This window comes from Centruroides vittatus, unplaced genomic scaffold, assembly GCF_030686945.1.
Source record: "Centruroides vittatus isolate TY-2023 unplaced genomic scaffold, ASM3068694v2 contig_1042, whole genome shotgun sequence".
Lineage (NCBI taxonomy): Eukaryota > Metazoa > Arthropoda > Arachnida > Scorpiones > Buthidae > Centruroides > Centruroides vittatus.
The window spans coordinates 243,577-267,084 of NW_027120674.1; the positions used below are offsets into that span (position 1 = coordinate 243,577).

Consider the following 23,508-nt stretch of genomic DNA (forward strand, 5'->3'; position numbering starts at 1 on the left):
AACAAAAATAACACTATTATATAACAAACTGATTCCAAATAAATGCTAAAAGATTGGGATATAAACAATGTTTAATTAAAATATGTTCTATTTCATTTTTCTATTTTACATACTCCATGTCGGGACTCCTGACGTCGGCAAACACCTGGCGTAGGCTAATAGAAGGCTAGTAATGCACCAAGGTGTATCCTGGGAGAAATTACATCCAGAGTGGTTTCTGTTGCCTACTCTGGGCTTGGACTCTATACTTAGATTGCCATAAATTAGAAATCCTTGAAATGAGAGAGTGGTGTACAGTGCAATGTTGAATTAGAAAGGGTACCTTTTCGCTTCCGACTTGAGTGAGAAATGAGCATACTTTTTCAAAACAGTGTAGATGGTATGGAAAGATATCTGTATCAGGGAAATCTTACAAATTTAGCTTTTCCCATTAGATTCCCTTTTGTTTTTATCATGTCCGTCTAACAATTCTTTCCATCAAATCACGTAGGAATGTTTGGCAAATAAACAACAATCTAGTTTAATATTTTTTGTAATAAAAAAAATATACACATAGTTGAAAATAATGCCACTTTATTTAAAAGAACTTTTTGTCATATATTATTTAATAGGCTTCTTATTATGTTGTATTCTTGTTTTCTGGTTAAGAGCACCAAGATACCTGGGACACTCACATAGCACCAGCTTTGTATGTATGTACTGTAGATTTATTTATATTAAATAAATGTCTGAATGTACAATTTATTTAATATAAATATGTACAGTACATTCAGATATAAGCACAATAAGTATGCAAATACATTTAACATTCTAGCAGTGGTACATACAATTCTATGTAATTCAAACAATTCTCATTGTTCCCACAATGTATCCCTCTATGAGCAGCCCTTTTTATGTCGTACTGCTGCATTTGACATGGTAACAATGTAATTCTTAATTTTGTTTTTTATTCATATACTGTCTTTGAGATTTTGATCAATGTCACTAACTCAACAGTGTTTCTACTAAATAACTAAACTAAAAACTATCCTGATTCATAAATGTTTTGTTAATCTGGCAATCTGAAAGTAAATGAAACATAAAAATATAAATTATGTTTTATATTTTATATATTCAAAGATTATAATATACATTATACACATTTGTCCATAAAATAAGCATAACTATCCAATCCACAGGAAGAAGCCCAGTACAGTCTACTGGATGATTCTTGTCAGATTAGAATCTGGAGAGAGCAGGGAACCCAATGCAGTTCCATAAACATTGCAGAAATCTGTTTGGAGATAGCAATATTATGGTTAATGACTCCCAAGTTTTTGGAAGATGCACTTCTGCAAAGTGGATGCGAGACTTTGGAACCTCTTGTGAGACTTTTTTGAGGTGCCTTGGGTAGTGATTTCATTTTTGTGGACAATAATGTCTCACACATAGGGTTGAACTTGTCAATGACAGTAAAAATATTCATTGCACGGAATGACCAGAAAGATCTCCAGAACTAAATCCCGTGGAATGCATCGTACGAATGGGTCGCATCCCACCAACTACCGAGAACATTCGACGAGTTTCGAGACACTCTTGTTTAAGAAAGGACTTTGCTGCTGATAGACGTGATAAACAATGTTATAACCAGAATGGACAATTGCTGTTTAGGATGTGCACATTCAGGAGGCAACCACCAACCATATTAATCGTTTTCTGTGCAAGAAGATTTATGACAATGCTTAGTAGGTTTTTGTTTTGGTATAATTTAGATTAAATTTTTGCTTTTCAATTGTTTTGTTGCATAGAGTAAAATGTTCTGCTTGTATATCAAGTTTCACATTGATCTGGCTGAGATATAAGCCAAATTAATGGTTTTACTTACTTTTTAGACATGAGTGTGTATGACCAAACTTTTCAAGACAACTATGATAAGGCACTTATGTATTTCTTTGCATTTAACTTTGAATATAATTAACTAAGTTTTTCTCATATCATGTAATGTGTTGTATAAACCATGTTATGTAATATTCCAGAAAATCTCACTACAATTTGCAACACTCCTACTATTATAGTGCATTTTCTGACAATGATTTTGCCATTCTTTAAACTGAAAAAGAACAATATGAAGTTCTCAAAAATTAAGATATATCTTTAGAAAAATTGCTTTGATAGATCTGTGTCCATTAATTTCAGATTATTTCATCCTAGTCTCACAAACACTGGAATACTACAGAAAAAATAATCTGGTTTTTGAATTAAAAGTCTAAATTTCAATTTTAAAAGTTAACTTTTATTGGAAACTTGAATTTTATAAATTTTATACCAAAAATTCAATTTACATGATTCTGTTTTGTTTATTTAATAGCAGAATCTACTTATTTTTTCCATTATAATTTCAATTACCTAAATTACGGTGGACCTTCGTTATAGCGCTGCTCACTATACCGCGCACTCGGCTATAGCGCGGGCGATGTTTGCGACACAATAAACTCAAACACGTTTATACAGGTCCGTGCAGTGTTAGTGAGTATCACATTTTATTGTTACTGCGTATTGAGTAATTGTGTATGTATTGAGTTCCTGAATGTATTTTGAATAGTGTTTAATTATTGTATGCATGATGAGTAAAAGAAAAGCTTGACATTATTGCTAAAGTGAAGAGGTGAACTGCGTTACACCACACCGCTTGGTATAACCCGGTTCACCTTATAACGCGGGTGTTGTTTCCCGCCCGACATGTGCATTATATCGGGGGTCCACTATATTTTGGAACTAGAATTGAATATCATCATCATAAAATAAGACAACTTATTTTTTTAAATATATTTTAAAATACTTAAGTTTTGAAAATATTTAAACAAATTTTACATCACAAGAAGTTTAAAAAAAATATTTTATTAATAAACAAAATAAAAATAACAAAAAACATCAATCGAATGCTATTGAGGACTGCTTAGACTCCCGTGACTCGATAATGTGGATCTCTCGTAAGTCTTTCCATATCCTGGAAGAAAAAATGTATAAATTGTGTGAATACGTCGTATGCGCATAAATAAATAAATTAAACTTCTTTACTTAACTATATCTGTATTGTTTTAATCTAAAAATTCTATTTGTTCATTTGTTACCATTCGACAAAAGGTACCTTAAATTTTTATACTTACCGTAAGGAAAAAATCGAATTTGCATTTCAATATCCGTATGGGATTTTAAAATTTTTACGGCCTGAAAGAATACAAATGATACGTCACATAAGATATATTTGATAAAGTAATAAACGAGTTATAAAAATTTAAGAATTTATCTTATAAAAAATTTGTCACGTCTGCTTTAAGAAGCTTTCCTTATTTAAAAATTTATTTGCTCAGCACTTTCAAAGCTTTGTGTTTGTCTTCAGACTTGTTGGATTTTTTGAACATTTTAAATTTATTTATTTCTTTCAGTTTTACTATTTAAAGAAAACAGAATTTTCTAAATCACTTTTAGCAAACCTCACCGGGTTACATATTCTAATCAGGATATGTAACTTGATAATCACAATTTTCATCTTGCATTTAATATCCAATCAATTTTCCTGTTTTTCTTTAATTGTTTTTACCCTGTTGGGACTAAGACAGCCTTTCTCGAGCACATTACAAATTCAGAAAGGCTGCAAATGGAGTGAAGTGATGAAGGGCATAGCTCAACGTATCTGAAATAGATCACTTGTGAAAAATTGCAAAACACAGACCAGACTCAAACCTTGGTTTTCTAACCTGACAGACCGACAACTTTACTGTCTGGCCTCTGCTCAATTTTCATATGATATTGATTTTGAAGAAAAACAAAAGCCTATTCAAAGGGGTTCAGACCAGAAGGAATGGAACAAGAGGAAAGGACAGATTAAAGCAAGAAGTACTGAGGATGACCTGATCAGATAAGCAGGAGGGACAGGAATACAAACACAATGCATGATGCTATAATATTTCTAACTTTAAAAACACTAAACCTATATACCAGCAGATTTCTATAACAATTGCAAACGTTTTCACCTGGGTTGAATGGGCATCATCTGGCAAACTAACTGCTGAAAACAAACAGGGGATTGCAGAACATGTTGCAGTTCGAAGAAAGACTTCCACACTGCGGGGAAGGAGTCAACATCACGAAAATTAATAGCGGTTTTTTTTTTTGCAGGTGGCTTATATATTTCCACCTGTTCGAGATGTTTGAGAAAGGGTTGCCTGGAAGAGTTATATAGGAGTGCTTCGTGGAATTCCACATCAATGTTGGGGTTGAAGGCATAGATAGCCAATGCCTTGTTGGCTAATCCTTTCATGATGGAAGTCTGATATTCTTTGAGGTGGGTGTTTAAAGGGCATGTTGTAGCCTATGTATTGTAAGTGGCGGCTGGATCTATGATCAATGACGGAAATAGTGTAGATGCCTGGTTGAAGGTGCATGTCCAGATGGTCTTTAGCATTGCGGAGGAGGAAAGAAATTGAGGGACTTCTATGGAAAGCTAAACGAAAGTTATTTCTCCTGGATATTTCCTTGTAAAGGGAAGCTAGTTTCCCATTGTAAGTGAGGGTCCTATAACTTGTGTCCTGGTTGCAATTTATCTGCAAGGCGGAAATGGTGGAGGAAAGATGACATATGAGGCCTTTAATAGTATGTGGATAGGAAAGCAGCAGTGCTGATTTGCATAGTGGGTGATTGTAAGGAGCTCTTTATCTCTGTCCTGTGTGTCTGACAAATGGGTGAATGCCTCTCAAACAATCATCTTGAAGGTGAACAGATCGTGGGAAGAGACGAGGATGAATGTTGGGTGATGTATAGGTTTTCTGTAAACCCGAATAGTATGCACCCATTGGATTAGGAAAGCTGGGGGTCCAGGAAATGACTGTATGTTTGTTATCCTGTTCAAGGCGGATCATGAGACCGTAAAAGTTGCGGTTGATTTTTTGCAGGAATTCTTTTGCATGGAAGTCTTTCTTTGAACTATAAATCTTACTATCCTTCCCCTCCCCATTTCCCTCATCTTACGTCACCTCCCCTCTGCACATGTGTTCTGCAATCCCATTTGTTTTCAGTATTTGGCGATTAGTTTGCCTAATGATGTCTGTTCAACATGATGAAAACATTTGCAATTGTTATAAAAATTTGCTGGTATATAAGTTTAGTGTTTTTAATTCTAATTTAACCAGTTTTAAGTGGCAATTTTCTTTGAGCAATTATTTATTGTGACATCATCACAATGACGGTTAGGTTGGCATTCTTGCAGGAACTATTTAAAACAACTTTAATCTGCATTTACCGTATTTGGCTTATTTTTATTTACTCTCTCTCCTTTTAAATATTTTTACTGCTTATTTTACTTCACCTTTCACTTGGCTGCTTGAGGTAATTTCCTTGTTGCCTCACTCATTGAGACAGCCCCATTGATATTGATAACAGCAATTTTTTATCAGTTTCAGATATAAAGGACTACCTCACTTCTCTCAGTTCTTATGTTGTATAGTCTAATTATTTTCATATTGATTCAAGAAAAAATAATAATATTTACCTTAGAATGTTCAATATCTTCAAAATTATATTCATTGACAGATAATATCTGTAAAATAAACAATTTATAAATGTTTGAATTTAAAACATTAAGTTAAACCACATTTCTACTTTTATTATTAAAATACTTTTAATGAGTATTATAATGTGATATTTTCTGAAGATTAAATCACTTAAATTGAGCTAAATGGACCTCCGTTCCATTTAGCGATTTAATCTTTAGACTTATTCTTAATTATTATTCAGAATTATTAATCTGCTACTTCATGTTATATCATTGTCATAATAATTAAACCAATATAATAATTGTTGTTTTTTTTAAATTATATCCTTTTTATTTCTATTTTGACTATACATACGTAGATGAGTCTAGTTGATTTGTCCCTTCACATGCCGTATGAGGCAATAACAATTCCACTGACGAAGTCAACCTTTCCTTGTAGGCTACCATTTGCCACAAAATGTAAAATAGTTTAAAAAAAGTCCTCTAGCGGTGGCACGGCACAATTAAAATTAATAATTATATTTAATAAAATTGAGGTCCCAGCAATTTTTATTAAATATATCCTTTTTACTTTCCTGATTCTCTTATATATAACAGAGGGAAATATGGCAATCAGTCAAAAAATGACTTCCAAGATTTTTACATTTTTACTCTTGGAACCTTGAAATGTCAAGAAAATGCAAGGAAATTTGCAGGTTTTCCTCTGTATGTATGGATGTTTGTGTGTGGGGGGGCATGACTTTGTTTACCTGGTTTGAAGCTTAATAACTCTTGTGCTTTTTGTTGAAAGTTTATGAAATTTTGCAGGGAGGTTTGTCTATTAGGGGATCGATGCTTTTAATTTTGATGATTAAAGATCAAGGGGCTGGGAGAAATAAAGAGAGTCGTGTATCATATCTCCAGTAGGGTTGAACTTAATGATGATTTTACTCTTTATTAGCATTTTCAATTTTTATAAAACCTATCACTACCTTCAAAATTAAGCTTTTTGCCATTTTATAATATGTAAAAATATAAAAAGGCTATTTTATTTAAAAAACTAAAAAATGGAACCACCAAATATTACTGGGAAAGTTAAGCAACTTATTGCTGGATTTTTTTGTATGAATTATATTTAGTTTATTTTTTTAATGTTTTGCCGATAGATGATGCTACACGTACAGCCAGCAAATCAAATGGGGTGGTACATATGACATTATCTAAGTTAGAAGTGTGTTAATATAATTGCCAAGTTTCATAACAGTTGGTCAAATGGTCCAGGAGTGCCTAGCAAACAAACAAACAAATATCCTTCTATATACTGTATAGACAAGAATTAGTCTATTATTACAATGTATTGATGAAACCTTAAATTGAAAATAAAAAATACATAATAGTAAAATTAACATTAAATAAAGTACAATAAATAAATTACTTATTTTGTTTTGCCTTACACCAGTTTTGATAACAAGATTGCTCAATAGTAGGCATTCATCTTGCCGATAATTGTTATTACACGAAAACTTTGTAATTTCTGGAATTAGTACATGCTTAAGTCAAGTTTGGTTAATTCATTTTTCGGATAATTGATGCTCTACGGTACCGTTTTTTATTAAAGAAACTGATGAGCATTACTTTTATCTTACTTGAAATTTGGTAAGTTTTCTTTAATTTTGATTAGGAAGAAGATTTGCATGACAATGACTTTTGCTTTTTTTTTAGGATCATGCCACTAAGTCCACATTTCATTATCAATTACTGTATTTTTTAAAAAATTTTGTCATCTACAGTATATATTTTAGCAAATCAGAAATTTTTGAGAAACAATTTTCTATTCTCCTGCTCTACAATCAGAAACAATAAGATACAGTAGAGAGTCGTTAATCCGAATCAAATGGGGACTGGGGTTATTCGGATAACCGATTATGTACGAAAAAATATATTAACCTGTCCGATGTTCAAATCTTTCTCTGTTGTGTGTCACTTCGTGTTGAATTTTTCTCCATTGAATGTTGCTTCGTGTTGAATTTTCGTTGATTTTAAGCCTAACGAAAATTTTTATAATAATAATCAAGGCTATTGTATCGTTAAAAATTATTTCTTTATTTTGTACAAACAAAAAAATATATTGAAAAATATAAAAACAAAAAAATTATACTTTAGAAGTAAATCTAGTATCAAAAACGTTCGATTCGGCACGACAGTCCGACTGAAAATTGTTCGGATAACCGGCGATTTGGATTACCGGGTTTCGGATTAATGACTCTCTACTGTAATTCTTTTTACTTCTATGTCCTTACTGTTTTACTTTTTTGTTTCTATACTGTCTACTTGAACCTTGTTTATTAATTAATAGGACTTATTACACTAAATCCTATTAATAAACAATGTTAAAGTAGACAATATAGAAACAATAAGATAAGATAACTTTGTCATAATACATTGCATCCAAATCTTCAGTCAAAATTGTTCAACACAAACAAAAATAAATTCTACTTGATTGCAATTTCTCTGATTGTCAATCTTTAACTGGCTCTCACTTAAATAGGCATTTTGGCATTTCTGTTTATTAAAGAATAGTCATTTATTCTCATTTTAAAGAAGATAAACTTCTGTGTAAAGTGATCATCATTTAAAATTTGCATATGGCTAATGAAAAGTAGGCAGTCCATTCTATGAAGAGTGTATTCAACTAGTAATACTTCAGTTTTCGTTGACTTTGGTTATTGTCGATTTCTTTCTGCAAAAAATTTGTCTCGGTTTTCGTCAGTTGCCTTGGATTTCGTCGGTCTGCCCACATGACCTCACTGCTAATTTTGCAAAAACAAACGGCGACCCACATGTTTTCCTGCTGGGTGTGGCATTGTTTCTCGTATGAGCATTATTACCCCACACCTCTAGCCAAACAATTCCATTGTTTTCCTTTTCTTTTTGCTCCATCGTAGAACCAAAAAAAGTTTCCGGAGCCAGCAGCCCTTCGAAGAACAAGGCCAGGAACACAGTCGAAGTTGAAGAAGAAAATCATTGAAAAATACGAGAGCAACATTAAGATTGCTGAAATTGGCTGCTTTTATATTCATTTTATATTAATTTCTTATTGTTTTTAGTATTAAACACTATATTTATTCTCTATAAAATGTGTTTTTGGTATGTATTTTGGAGTGTCCAGAACGATTTAATTGGATTTACATTGATTCATATGGAAATAATTGCATCGGTTTTCGTTGGTTTCAAATTTCACCGATTGTTTTCGGACAGATTATCAACAAAAACTGAGATGTCACTGTATTTTCGTTTGGTGACTAGTAATGCTCAGGTAAGTCAATCATCAATTTGTGGTGATCATTGGCAGTAGTCAAAAGCAAACAGTCATGTGACAAAAAAAACAGTTTCTGTCTACGTGTCATGCAACCAATGTCGACTAGTTTACACTGGGCTTCACATTTTATTACATATTAATATACTTTTTGTATTTAAAAATGCGTGAAAAGTTCATGCACAATCTGGTTATAATTTAAATTAAGATGTTATTTTACATATTCTAGTTCTATTTGTAAATTTTCCTGACAAAGATCATTTTAAAAACATTTTCAAATATATACAAACTACATTTTAACTTGATTTTATAGCTTTGTTTCTTTAATTTATTCATTATAACATTAAAAGAATCTAGGTTTTTTTCACATTTGTTATATTCATTTTTTTAACTTAAAGAAAACAAAAAATTAAATTATTCTTTCATATAAACTTTAAAAACAATTATTTACGAGTTTATAAAATTATGATTTCCTTCATAAAAGCACAAAAACTTCATTACATTATATGTGTAAGAAGATAAAGAGCAAAAGGAAATATAAACAGAATATCTATAATGTTATGCAATGGACTTCCAATTTTTACTGATTATTTTCTCAAGAAATCATCATTAAATAAACTATGGCACATCAAACTACGGTTACCAAAAGGCTTATTATTATAATTCGAGGCTCTGTCCCAGGATATAAACTTTGAACTGTATAATATAACTCAGATAGCCAATAAAAATAATACACTTAAACACGATTCACACGGTTGCAATTAAAAATTTATACGAGACAAAAAAATGAGGAGTATGAAACGAAAGACTACCATATTAAAGATATAAAAATAATTATAAGATATTAATGAAAAAATATTATTACCATATTAAATGTACAGTACATAAATTAAAAGTTTAAAATTAATAATTAAATATATATTTTAATATTAACAGAATAAAAATCTGACATAATTTTAAATTTGAAAACTTGACAATAATTAAATTACTTGTTATTAAATAATTTCCATAAAATCAATATTGAATAATTTCATTGCTTCTAATTTAATATATTAAGTTAGATTAGATTAAATTAGTTAGTTAAATTAATTTAACCTAATCAATTTACATCTCTATATACTAATATAATTATTAAATTTTATAAAATATTAGGAACTTAAATAGCTACATTCTAAAAATAACAAAACTCCCTTTTCGTTGTTCTTAACTTATTTTGCATGTTTTAAACATTTTAAACACATTTTTGTCTTAGATTTTTTATTGTTAGGTGATTTCCATCATTAAATTAAAAATTGTCGAGCAGATTAATGTCATTCGGTTGAAAAACAAGATTATTACGACTGTATCGGATAAAGAAGAATTAAAAGATAAAATCATTTCAAAACTTAACACAACGATCGCAATTTTAATTTCTTCTTCACATAAAATTTACAACTTATTTAAACTTCCATTTTATAATATCACAAGACGAGAACTTGAGTTCTATTTAATTTAGAGGCAATTTTACAGCAGAGGAATTTGAAGTTAAATATAGGATTATTTATTAACGTTATTGATAAGTAATTTTTTTCAAAAAGAAGAATATAAGTTGTTGTAATAGTGCAGTAACCATTTATTTCAAAATTACAAATAAACTATTGCTTGAGTAGTGATATAACTTATGGTATATGTGGATAGAATTTTCAGATATGAAGATCTCTCGATATTAGAGATCCGAAACATTCTACTTCTGCACCACCGAGTCTCTACTTCATACTGATAATCTCGAAATTAACTTTGTAATTTCTGTTTCAACATATTTAAAAAAGCTTGAATTTACCTGAAAGCCCATTACTTTAATAAAGTATTTGTGTAGCTTCCTATTTTATGTTTTATACTGTCATTTACAATATTTGTATCAAATGATTAAATTTAGAGAACTTGTACAGTACATTCATATAGAAAATCTAAAAACTTAATTTTAATTAATAAACCATTATTTATTGAGTTGAAGATATGGACAAGTTTCTCTCATTTATTTTAAATGTTCAAGAGATTTAAATTCTATAATTTCTATTTTCTCATGTACGGAGATTTATACCCTTCCCGACCGAATGAAACAGATTATTTAACCTGTCAGCTGCGCATTCGATAATCCGAAACAACACCGCTGTTGCGTGCACGTTCTGTGATTTTTTAAAGTGGTTTTTCAATTTGCGATATATCGCTTAAAAATTGCAGTAGATATAATCTGTTTTCGGTTTTCTATCACGTACATATTAAACTTTACGATTGTTAACTTCAAAATATTATGTATGTTTAAAAAATTAAGAAAATTTAAGATTTTAAAATATTTAAAAAAATCGGTTTTTTTAATAAATATTCCATTAATTTGTTATATACGTTACTTAGATATGTCTATTTTCTGTCAAATAAAAAAAACTGCAGCTTTCTAAATCAACGTAGAGAAATAATACGGCCTATAGATTATAATGCCGATCGGCGTGAGGGGTGGTGGCCTTTTTAAATTTAGGTCAATACACTTTTATTATTGATGTGTATTTGATTATGTTATTTACACTATTGTACTAATAGCAGACTATAACAAGCGATTATTACTTTATTATATTAACGACTATACATGTATTTCTTATGTATTACGGGAGTACCACAATAACCGGAAGTACTTTGTTTTTTGACAGATTTATGGCCGAATGGTTTAAAAAACATGCTTATTTGTTAAATAGGATAAATATACATAAAAATTTGTTAAATTTAAGCTAAAAATAAATAAGAATAATGATTTATAATTGTTTGTTTACGTTTGTAGCTGACAATGTAGCTCGAAGTTGGTATAACTTTTTCCAAGAAAGTTCCCACCCCCACAAACCCAAGTCGATGCTTATTGGTCAAAGGATAGTCATTTAGCTATAATATACCAATTAGAGCCCAACAGGCATGCTAACTAGGATTTTATTGTGAAATGAACAAAAGAAGGGTCTTCCACAGACTTAACATGGAATGGAGGAGTTTTGTGCCTAAATTTAAAAATATGGGGTGGTAACAAATATCTTATTTGTTGAAACAGACTTAGTCTATGTAGATAAAAGCCAATCAGTGCTTAAATCGCCACCAACTAGTTAATTACAAAAAAAAATTGACACTTACTCCGCAACAGTTTAACAAAAACTGGTTACTCGAATGGGAGTACTCCGCAAACAACTAGTTAATGTAAAATGTTTTTCTTTTAAATTAATTTACAAATAATAAATATAAAATACCTGATCTCCTTCTTTTAGACCAAGTCTTTCTGCATCCGTATTGGGCATTACCTGATTAAACATTTTAAAATAAGTTTGTTAGAAAGTTTTACCTTGAAAAAATTAAAAATAAATAATATACCTGTAATTAATACATTGACTAACATAAAAACACATGAAATTGATATTCTTTTCTATTCTTTAGCTTTTCATTTATTATAATGTATTGTTACTCTTAAATTATACCATCAAAGATCAAATATGAAAAAAAATAATTATGGGATAATGGATTCATATCGCTGATCTTTGATAAATTAGTCTATAATTTTGTCAATTGAGTAATGTAAACTTAGCAGTGTGAATGTTTCTCAAAAACTGATAAATAACAAGAATGTTGAGAATATATATACAGGGTTCCTACTTTTGCTTTAAATTCCATGACTTTCCCTGACCCTATGTCTCTTACAGCATGGCACATTGACAAAATAAAACAGTATTTGATTTACTATGCATATATGCTATTGCTTCTCCAACTTTTTAAGTATTATTTTTTCTAATTAATAGTTATGTTTTTTATACTTGCTATATTTAGTTTTAATAATATATTAAAACTAAAAATAAAATGTTTTATTAAATTAAAGTACAGTAGAGAGTCGTTAATTGGAACGCCGGTAATCAAAATGGCCAGTAATCGGAACGATTTTCAGTCGAACTGTGTCGTGCTGAATCGAACGTTTTTGATACTAGATTTACTTCTAAAGTATAATTTTCATGTTTTTATATTCTTCAATATATTTATTTTGTTTGTACAAAATAAAGAAATAATTTTTAACGATACAGTAGCCTCGATTATTATTATAAAAATTTTCATTAGGCTTAAAATCGACGAAAATTCAACGCGAAGCGACACGCAACGGAGAAAAATTCAACACGAAGCGACACGCAATGGAGAAAAATTTGAACATCGGACAGGTTAATGTATTTTTTCGTACATAATGGGTAATCGGAACAAATGACTAATCGGAACAACCCCAGTCCCCAATTGATTCCGATTTTCGACTCTCTACTGTAGTTTATTCTGTTACTAATCTCTAACCATAAATCTACATGGCTTTGAAAAAAAAGTAATTATTTATTTATTGTCAGTCGTAGAGAAACCGTGTTGTGCTAGACTGCTTATTCGAATTGTTAAACACAAGATCGTGTTTAACAATTCGAAACAAGTAATTATTTATTTATTATTCATGTACAAAAGTATATATTTATTAAATTTATCACTTAATAAATTCCCCAAACTTTATAATATTAATAAACTGAAAAAAAATCAGAAATTGTTTTGTTACGCAATCAAAATAATTAAAATTAAAAGCAATAAATAATTTTAATTTAAATTATTTTATCATCTTTTGTATTTTGTAAATTTTTGGGAAAATTTTGGGTCCTGAAAATATTCTGCACCCCTTTTCATAAGTTGTAATGCACCACATTACTTCTTGCTGCACGCAGGTGGCTACACTTAGTCAAGAATATAGTCAGAAGAAAATCAAGGCAGCCAACGAGGCAAATTTCCTGACATTTTGACAATTTTTGACAAATTTCCTGACTTTCCATGACTTTTTCTGAACAGTAATGAAAATCCCTGATTTTCCAGGTGCATAGAAACCCTGTATATACTGCCAAACATGTATGCATATGCGTTACAGTTTCCTTTTCTACTTTTGTGTTCAATAATATGTTCTGTATTTAATTAATTGATTGACAAATATTTTCCTGTATTTTGAATGTTTATAAGATTTTACAATCTGCCGTTATAAATTCAAGATTAATCTGTAATTCAAGTTACTTGTTAACAAACTTTTATTATCTTAAGTTTCTTAGTGCAGTAATTTCATGGAACACACGAACTTGACATGAGTGTTCTATGGAAAAAACAAAATTTAAAGTTTTAATTGCAAATTTATTTCAATGTACTATAATAAATTACCTTATTTAGACAATTCCATGTTTACTATTTTATACAAGACAACCTAAGGCATTGTGGTGAATGAAATTTGTTTTATTTGAATACTGGTGTAGTTAGTGGTTGCCCCAGTCGCTATCTTGTTTGTGGATGTCGCATTCATAAGCAAGGTGGCGACTGGAAGTGTCTTAATAGGGACTACCTAAGTAAACATTTACCCAATAAAGTTTACTGCTTCACTGTTTTGTGAGAATGGTAAACATGAAATTTGCTTATTGATTTTTGAATATATTGATGCTAATGCTCCACATAGTAAAAAATATACAAATGACATTCTGCAGTGCAACCTCAGAAAGTTTGAGAACCACTGAATTATTATCATAATGTTTTAAATAAAATGTAACACTTACTAGTTTCTAAATTAATAGGAAATTGATCTATTAATGTTTTTCTTACATTTATTTTTATTTGAATAGAGTAAAGCACTCACCTTTGAAATGAAAATACCACAAGAGTGTTCTCTACCGCCTCGGATATTAAATCCCAACTATATAAAACAAAACATTATTGTGTAGTTCGACTTATAGAAACATATATCAAAGATTAATTTTTATATTTTTACATATCATAAGAAAAATCTAAAGCAAATCAGCAAGTCCAAAATACATATTCCACTTATAATCTTATCGTTCGGTTCAATTTTCTTAGTTATAGTTTAAATTAAGTTTGGCATATGTCATTTCTAATTATCCTCTTTGTTTAAAGCTTGTTTTCTTTCTGAAATAGTCATATTGTAATTCAGTACAGATATTTTCATAAAAGATTCTTTATTTTGGACAGAAAATTAAAATGTATTAGCAATTGTTATTAATGCAAGATATAAATAGACCAATGGCTAAAATATTCTACAGAGTCAACACCAAACAAGAAACAGATTATTTTAAATCTAAGGTTTTTGGCCTATTTATAGACCATCATCAGGATCAGACAGATTTGAAAAATCGGAAAATGTTCCAATGTAATCTTTAAATTACAAAAATTTAAACAAGTTAATACAAATTTTCAAATAAACATTACAATAAATGAAATTAAATTAAGTATAACATAGTATAAGACCCTATAAATATCAAATTAATTGCCATACTTAAGACTATGGCATAGATAGATGATCAAGGCGCGTTAAGAGAGTGGCGAGGTGTCTACCAATGGGTAAAACTGAAATTTAAGTATATTTCAGTAGATTTTAAGCATTTATCAAGAAATTTTGAGTATTGTTGAACCAATTCATAAAAATCCTTATGCTAAAAACTTCAAAAGTGTAAGCATGAAGTTATATGTTAGCAACATATTCACTAAGTAAATAATAGATTGTAGTACAGTAGACTCTCACTAATCTGACCTTTAATTATCCAGCATACCTGTGTGCTTCCATTTCCATGAAAATTTTGGTCATGTCACATATCCTGTTTTCTGTTTATTCAGATTTCATTTCTGTACAGTATTGCACTTCAGTGTGTCATAATAGTTGTTCACCTGCCTCCAAAAAAATTCAGTATCTATGGGCAATACTGTTATACTGAGGAAAAGGACACTAACTACAACCTTTTTTTTGAAATTGATTTAGGACCATTTCTGGGAATCTTACTAGTATATCTAATTTATATCTAATAGGTACAAATTTCAAAATTAAGTGGTGAAAGCTAAATTTTAAATTACTATATCTACAAGAAATGTTTGAACGTAAGGTAAAATGACAATATCTACAAATGCTAGAGGAAAAAGCCATAACTATTTGTGAGTACTGGAATTAGACCTTCTTTCTATTGAAAGTTTTGTTCCTGTCAATAAGAGGACTCATCAAATTTCCATCTGTCCTATGGCACAAAGCTGCAACTGGGAAAGAAAAGGAAGACGTCAGCTCTTTCTATGTTGCTACAGTTTCGTGCTGTACGACACATTATTCTGTGGCTGTTATTCAGCCACAGAATAATGTGTCGTACAGCACGAATAATGTGCAGTTGTGGCTGTTATTCAGCCACAACTGCAGTGGACAGAATAAAAACTGAGGTCTATTCACTTTTGGGATGATCATCATCAACTTGGTGGAAATATCTTAAAACATTATTGAACTGAAATTCTTCGAGCCGGGACATATATTTACATATGCAGATTACTTCTACCATCAAGTTGAGCTTAGTCTCAAAAAGAATTTTTCTGACTATGGAGTTAGGCCTTAGGCTCTGTCAGAGATAGCAACTTGAATCATGTTGACATAAAAGTAATGAACACAGGAAACTTTGGGGATCGGTCTGACCAAATCTCAATGTTCAAACTCAAGAAGACTGTTGACCATATATACCATACCTACAAATTAAAGTACCTAGGTTCTGGTAGAGAAACTTCACTGACTTCAGCGTTAAACTATTTCTTTTTTATTATCACAAGCACTTTCGACGAGTTTATAATCGTCGTCTTCAGGTGAAACGAATTATTTTAAAAAACGAACGTGCAGAATATTCTGCACGTTCGTTTTTTAAAATACTAAAGAAACTAAGCAATAAATGCAAAACTAAGAAATAAATACAAAAAAAGCAAAAAGAAAGCAGATGCGCCTTACCTTTCAAGTTACAAAATTAATTTTTTTAAATGAAAATACCACATAATAAAGATATTGTGTGATACTTTCATTTCGGAGACATGTCCTGCTAGTTGGCCTTAGCTTGACTTCTACTTATATTTTCTCTTATAGCCTATGGCCGCGTTTCTTTATGCAGCGAGAGTGTAGCGAAATGACATCATGAGCAGTGTTGGCCAATTAGAAACCAGTTTCAGTGTGTTCGCTGTAAAGTGCTTCTCAAGCGCTGCATAAAGAAACGTGGCTTATCTTATTTTATTATTACTATTTACAGTTTCCTGTTTGATTCTTTACTTGTGACGATGAACTGGCATAAAAATTTGTCAGATAATGTATAACTAGAAGTTTAAAATTACTTAAATCCATGATTTCCATCTAGTGGCCCAATATTGTAAGAGGATGGTATTCCCCAATTTGGACACCATGTTTTATCTATTATTCTTTCCAGATATTTGTAAGTGGAAAAATCAAAAATGTCCAAAAAGAAGACTAATAACTCTAAGGCCTGAGACTTAAGTTATAGGAATTCTGTGGAATAATAATTCTAGGATTATCATGTTGCCCACATATGCATAAACTACCAAAAAAGTCAAAATATACAGTCAGAAGCTAAAAGACTCATACTTGAATACAAATAACATGGAGTTGCTACTCATGACACAAAGTTCTTTACATGTAACGCCTGGCAAAATGTTCACTGATACTTAAAATATTTAAAATCTAATAAATTCTGAAGACAATACTTAAAAATGGTTAGATGGGATACATGTTTTGCAATCAACAAAAAAAATTCTCACTGAGAGGGAAGTGTATATTAATACTCAAAATTAAGGGGTCTTACTGTATTTTTATTTTATTCTTGAGTGAATGAATATTTATTTTTGTTTAGGAAAATTTTCTAAATGATAAATAAACATTTGTTATGCAGTGAATAAGACATTACAAGCAAATTTTTAACAAAGGTTATTTATTTCTAATAAACATGAAAATAGTTATATTTGTTAGTTGACTGCCTCTTCTCATTTTAATTGTTAGGAGTATGTGTAAGACTGATCCTACATGATTCAATCTCTCAGAACAAATCACACAACAAAGATAGGTTTACAGGCTTTATTAATTCTAAAGGATATGCATTTTGGACAATATGCTCTTCATTGGTCCTCTTTATTTTACATCAATCTGGTTTGATGTAAAATAAGGATAGGAAAATAGTTAATTATGCATTTTATTGAATATTAAACATTTTATAAAAACTTGTCGCTTTGAAAAATTGTCCTAAATGTAAGTCTTCAAACTTACATTTAGGACAATTTTTCAAAGCAGTGGCATAGCGTGGGTGTCAGCCGCCCGGGGCAGAGGAAAAATTTCGCCGCCCCCTTATTTAGGTATCTCAATTTAAAAGACTAAAATATACAGTAATTCTAAGGAACTTTTCGGCAAGAACAATCATCATTATTGTGTATTGTACAGGTGTATTGTGTATTGTGTATTTATTGTGAAATTTTGTCGCCTGGGGTGGGCCACCCGTGCTACCCCCACTACGCTATGCCACTGTCTTCAAATGTCCTCTGTTTGATACATACTTCTGTTCAATAATTAATTGATTGTCATACATTTTCAAAAATTCTGACATTGTTTTTTAAGATTTTTTTTATTCTTTCCTAAATTTGTTTATTATTTACTTCATGCCAATAAAGTAAATCCTTCATATAAGCTCAAAGATGAGATTTTATAAAATTTAAACTGTCTTGTCTTTGAAAATAATTTGAAAACAGTTCATTTTTAGGCATATGTTCACTAGTCTTTGTTTTTTGTTAATCATCTGAACACCTGCATATAACTTTTTCCTAACCTTTTTGAAACAATTGAATTTCTTATGAACTTTTTTAACTGCCTTCAGGATTTGCTATGTTTTTACGAATACAAACAGTTCTTGATATATTTTGTTCACAAAAACTAAGACTCTAAAAAGGGATGTGTTAAACTCAAAAATATTTGAGATTTAAAAATAAACAAACTCTTAAGAAAACCAGTTTATGAACTATTTACTTTTATATATTATTTTATTGTATAAAATTAATTTTTTAATAAAAATAATTTTAAACTTCTTACAGTGTCAGTCACTTTACTTCTTCTTAACTTAACAAGACGAGGTAGGAAATGCTTTATGTCACCATTGTAGTCGGGATGATATCGTCTCTGAAAGATAAAGATTTCAATCTATAAATATTATTTTCACGTATGTTTCAAATAAAGATAAGTTTAAAATTACATTACTTTCATAAAATAATTGTTTTATTAATTTTAAAAAAAATTTTAAACAAACAACCCTACAAAAACCTGATATATTATAATAATAAAGCCAACCACTGCTGTATGCCATTGGGCTATATAACAGCTATAATAATAATAAATTACCAAACAATTTGACCCTAGAGTTCATTTTTTTTTGCTGTAGCTAAGCTGGTAACTGTGAATACCAATGCATGCAATTTTTTTGAAGGATTTAATAGACCCATAAAAAAAAATGCAGTCTAAACTGTAGTAAAAAATAATGTAGAACTGATTCCTAGTTACATGTAATGAAATATGTCAGAGGAAAAAGTCACTATCATTGAATGTTACATTTAATAATTATAAATAAATAAATTAATTAATTAATTGGTTAGGGATGTTTGGAAGAGTGAAATTCAAACCATGCAATTCCTGAATATTAGGAAAGAGTTACCGATTACAGCATTGAGATCACTCTCATCTTTGCTTCCAGATGTATAAGTACTTTAGAATACAATAAAACAATACACGTCACTCATCCTGTATTAAATGAACTTGTCAATTCAAAAAAGGCTGAGATCCAGAGAATCTAATCCAGGAACTCTATAAAACTGAACACACTGAAAAATACAGTCTTTGTGATTTGGATTAAATGACAAGTTACATTTAATTTGTTCATTTACCATTGGTGGCAACTTCATTTTTGGCATGTTTTTGTAACAATAGAGAACATAGGTCTTGGACTTTGGCCCATTTTGAACTGAACAAGTAACACAGATTGTTTCTTGCAAATTAAAATGATTTCTATTAAATCTCCAGACTATTCCCATTTCATTTCATATGTAGAGAACTTTCTTTTTCTGAATACATAATAAAATTTTATGTACAACATAAGTGAGGAAAGCTAGGAATTGTCTTTTTTTTTCCTTATTTTCCATCTGATGAGTTGTGACCAGCAGCTTCATCACTCAGTATTACTTAGGTATTCTTGTGCACTTTCAGATAAATACTTAGCTTTTTCTCATATCATGAACTTTTCAACATTAACAGGAACTGTACTTCAGCATCAGTGCTCAGATTACAATCTGAGCACAACTAAGTTTGGTGTCACATTATTCTGCAATATGCAATTGTTCGATCCTATCGGTCCAACCATGAAATTGCTAGCTAGAATGTCATATTTATGGTGCTCTTACACTGAAACATTCTCATTCTTATTTTCATTAGAAAAATAAATTTAGAAAATACCATCATCTAATAACTTGATGCTAAAATACTGTTGTTTAGGTATTGTACACCCTCATGTACTGTTATATGTTATACATCTTGGACCAATCATTGTAACTGTCAATATGCAAATGTTTACTACCGATTGTACTATGTAATTGTATTGTAACAGAGTGGCTCTAATGGTGCCGATAAGGTGCCCCGAGGTCCTCACTACTCTTCATCTTTCCTATCCCCCTACTTCCCAAACCCTTCACCTCTAGATTACTTTTCTTCTCCTCACTTTCTACTGTGGGCAAAGTCGGCACTGGCCAATAGCTCCTCTACCTTTAAACTAATGTTGTTTAGGTCTCTGTTATAAAGCCGAAGTAATTACATGTCTGAAAAATTTTATTAAACTGTATTGGAGTGACTAATTTTTCCAAGATTTGTTCATAAGGACCGCATTGGCCCTTGTTGATTAATCTCAGAATTTCAACACACTACAATTAAACTATTTTTAAATCTCTTTGTAATTAAAGCATATTTACTAGCAAGCAAGTACATAATAAATACTCATTAACAGCTACAATTATCTATGTATTATCAACTGCTTTTTTAAGAATTAATGATTTTTAAATGCTTAAGGGAAAATAAAATATTTCTCAATTACAACATACTTATAAACAGAAGTTATAGGAGATAAAAAATTTAGAAGAGACAATTAATAGAAAAATATTAAATAATATATTAAAGTATAACTGAACAGAGATACTGATACAATAATACAAAGGGAAGTCAGAAATTAGGTAGATACTTACCAAAACATTTCTAACATAAAGCATTCATTCTTAAAATGTACAACACCTTTAAAACTTCCAGTATAGAGTTTAATAGCTTAATGTTTTTGGCTGTGTTGATCAGCCTTCATCAGTTAAACGAATAACAATAATCAAACCAAATTCGAATATACAAAAGCCGCGACTGCGCATAGACGAGACTATACTACATACATAATAAAAGCAAATAATAAAAAATCAGAGGCAATAAACAGAGGAACTTAGTAAAATAATAAAAAGGCTGTTCAACGCACCAAAAACGTTATTAAGCTATTAAACTTTACACTGGAAGTTTTAAAGGCGTTGTACATTTTATTTACCGGTTCCAGTAGATTTGTGTTTTACTTTAGTTGCATTCATTCTTAAACCAAATCCTGTAAACATTCAAGCACTTGTCTCAATGTTCTACAAGTTTCCAAAACATGCTGTATAAAAGTCAGTTGATTGCTGTTACCATTGCAGTCGCCGCAGTACATTCACGAACCTCTTCATCACTTGAAAATCATGCGACACATAAGTGTTCTTTGAAAACTTCAAAAGGTGGAATTTGCTCTATAATCACTTTCATCACATGAAAAAATGCACATTTTTCAAGTGATGAAGAGATTGAGGAACATGTATTTCAGTGATTCTGACAACGTGTTGCCTAAGTTCTCATTTTCAGTGCTGATAGAACATTGGGAAAAATGCCTAAATGTTTATAGGAATTTAGTTGAAAAATTAATGTTCTATGTTAAACATTTTTTTCACATATTTATGCTATCTGTTAGTTAACCTGGTCATTGATTTCACCTCTTGTAATACCATAGACATAGTTAAAGTCAAAAGTTACACTGCATAATTTTTATTAAGCAATTCATCACCGAACGAAAGAGATTGTCCAAATTATGAGTTATATTTTGAAGAATTTTAATTAAAAATTAAATATGTATGAAATAGCAAATCAACTGGATTAAACTGAAGCATCCTAATAATATTTAAATTAAAACTTTTATACTTATATCTAATATATTACATATTAATAATTTATTTTTACTTAAAATTGTATTCATAAAAATTATTCAATAGTTTTCAAATGCATTCATCTTTGGTTCTAAAATAATTTGAATAAAAAGTAAACATACGGTTACTATGGAAACTGACTTTGCTATCAGATATTTTTAGTCATTAAAATTATAAAACTTTAAAATTATTTCAGAGTTCATAAATACAAACAAAAGTATTTCTTAATTGAATATTAAACAGAAAACAATTATTAATATTTATAAGGTAAATTTTAAAGTCATTAAGTTTATTTACAAATAATAAATTCGCCGAACACTCTGCTGAAATTTTAAAAACACTAGAATATTCAAATCGGAATAAATATAAATAATCTATAAACATCAGGGATGCTAACAATTATACCTAAGATTCTGGATTTTTATACATTATATGCATATTTTTCTTAAATATATAATTCTGTTTTAAAAAATATATATATTTATATTGAAAATGATAGAATTAATAATAAATAATGATGATAAATTGATATCATAATATATAAATATACTAAATAGATCTATTATAAATGTATGATTACAAATGACATTTCAGTATGTCATTATTTAATCATTTATTAATAAAATATATAATAATTTTCCTGTTAATATATGATTGAAAAGAAAGTTTAAAAGAAATAATTTATGCTTACTACATATACAGAAATCTGAATCAATAAACATTTATTTTTAAATGAAAGATTGTTTTGTTTGAATTTATCAATGCTATTTTTGAATATACATAATACGTGTAACAATATAATGATTTTCATTATTTATAAATAACATGAAAATATATGGTATTGGTGAATGAACTATAACTTCATTAATAGAATAAAAACTTTAAGTTATATTTAGCACTATTTATGTAGTTAAGATCTATACCATAATAATTTCAAAGTCTAATTAACTTATTTTTATACATATACATATAAATACAGACTCTAAGTAAGAAACAATCTGTATATTAATATCTGATTTTTAAGAATGAATATGTTACAGTAGAATATAATGTTAAAATTCAAATTCTAACACTTCTATGGTGCTTATACTTTTTATATAACTAGTTATCATCACATTTTTAATAAAACCATATTTATTTCTAATAAACAATGTGCTGTCTATAACTTTTGCTGGCTTGTAAATGTGCTGTTTATTAGAGCAGTGATTCTCAAAGTGGGGTCACAACCCCCAAGGGGGTCGTGAAAAATTGATTCTAGATCAATTTTTTTCAAATATTTTATAAATTTACTATGGATTCATGTTTAGAAATAATAGAAATAAAAACTATATAAAATAATTTTTACTTAAATAAATTGCACATATATATAATAAAAAGAATATAAATATTTAAATACGAGCCTAACTCCCTCCATCCGGGATTTTTTTCGACACACTCATTCTTCGGGGGTCCTTTGAAATTTTTAAGTGCAGAAGGGGGGTCGCGGTCCAAAAAGTTTGAGAAACACTGTATTAGAGGATGAATATTA

The 23,508-nt window shown here is 29.8% G+C and overlaps 1 protein-coding gene across 7 annotated transcripts in view; it reads right to left on the minus strand.

Moving 5' to 3' along the window:
- Positions 1–2,861: 2,861 nt before the first annotated feature.
- LOC136969866 (PDZ domain-containing protein 11-like) overlaps positions 2,862–23,508 on the minus strand; it is a 34,788-nt gene continuing 14,141 nt past the window's right edge. For all 7 annotated transcript variants that reach the window (XM_067264162.1, XM_067264189.1, XM_067264206.1 and 4 more), the window contains 6 exons: positions 18,772–18,858; positions 14,515–14,571; positions 12,086–12,136; positions 5,528–5,575; positions 3,147–3,207; positions 2,862–2,986 (listed from right to left, as the gene is read on the minus strand). In XM_067264162.1, coding sequence (XP_067120263.1) covers positions 2,922–2,986; positions 3,147–3,207; positions 5,528–5,575; positions 12,086–12,136; positions 14,515–14,571; positions 18,772–18,858 — 369 coding nt within the window. In that variant the 3' untranslated portion in view covers positions 2,862–2,921. The remainder of the gene's footprint in view (positions 2,987–3,146; positions 3,208–5,527; positions 5,576–12,085; positions 12,137–14,514; positions 14,572–18,771; positions 18,859–23,508) is intronic.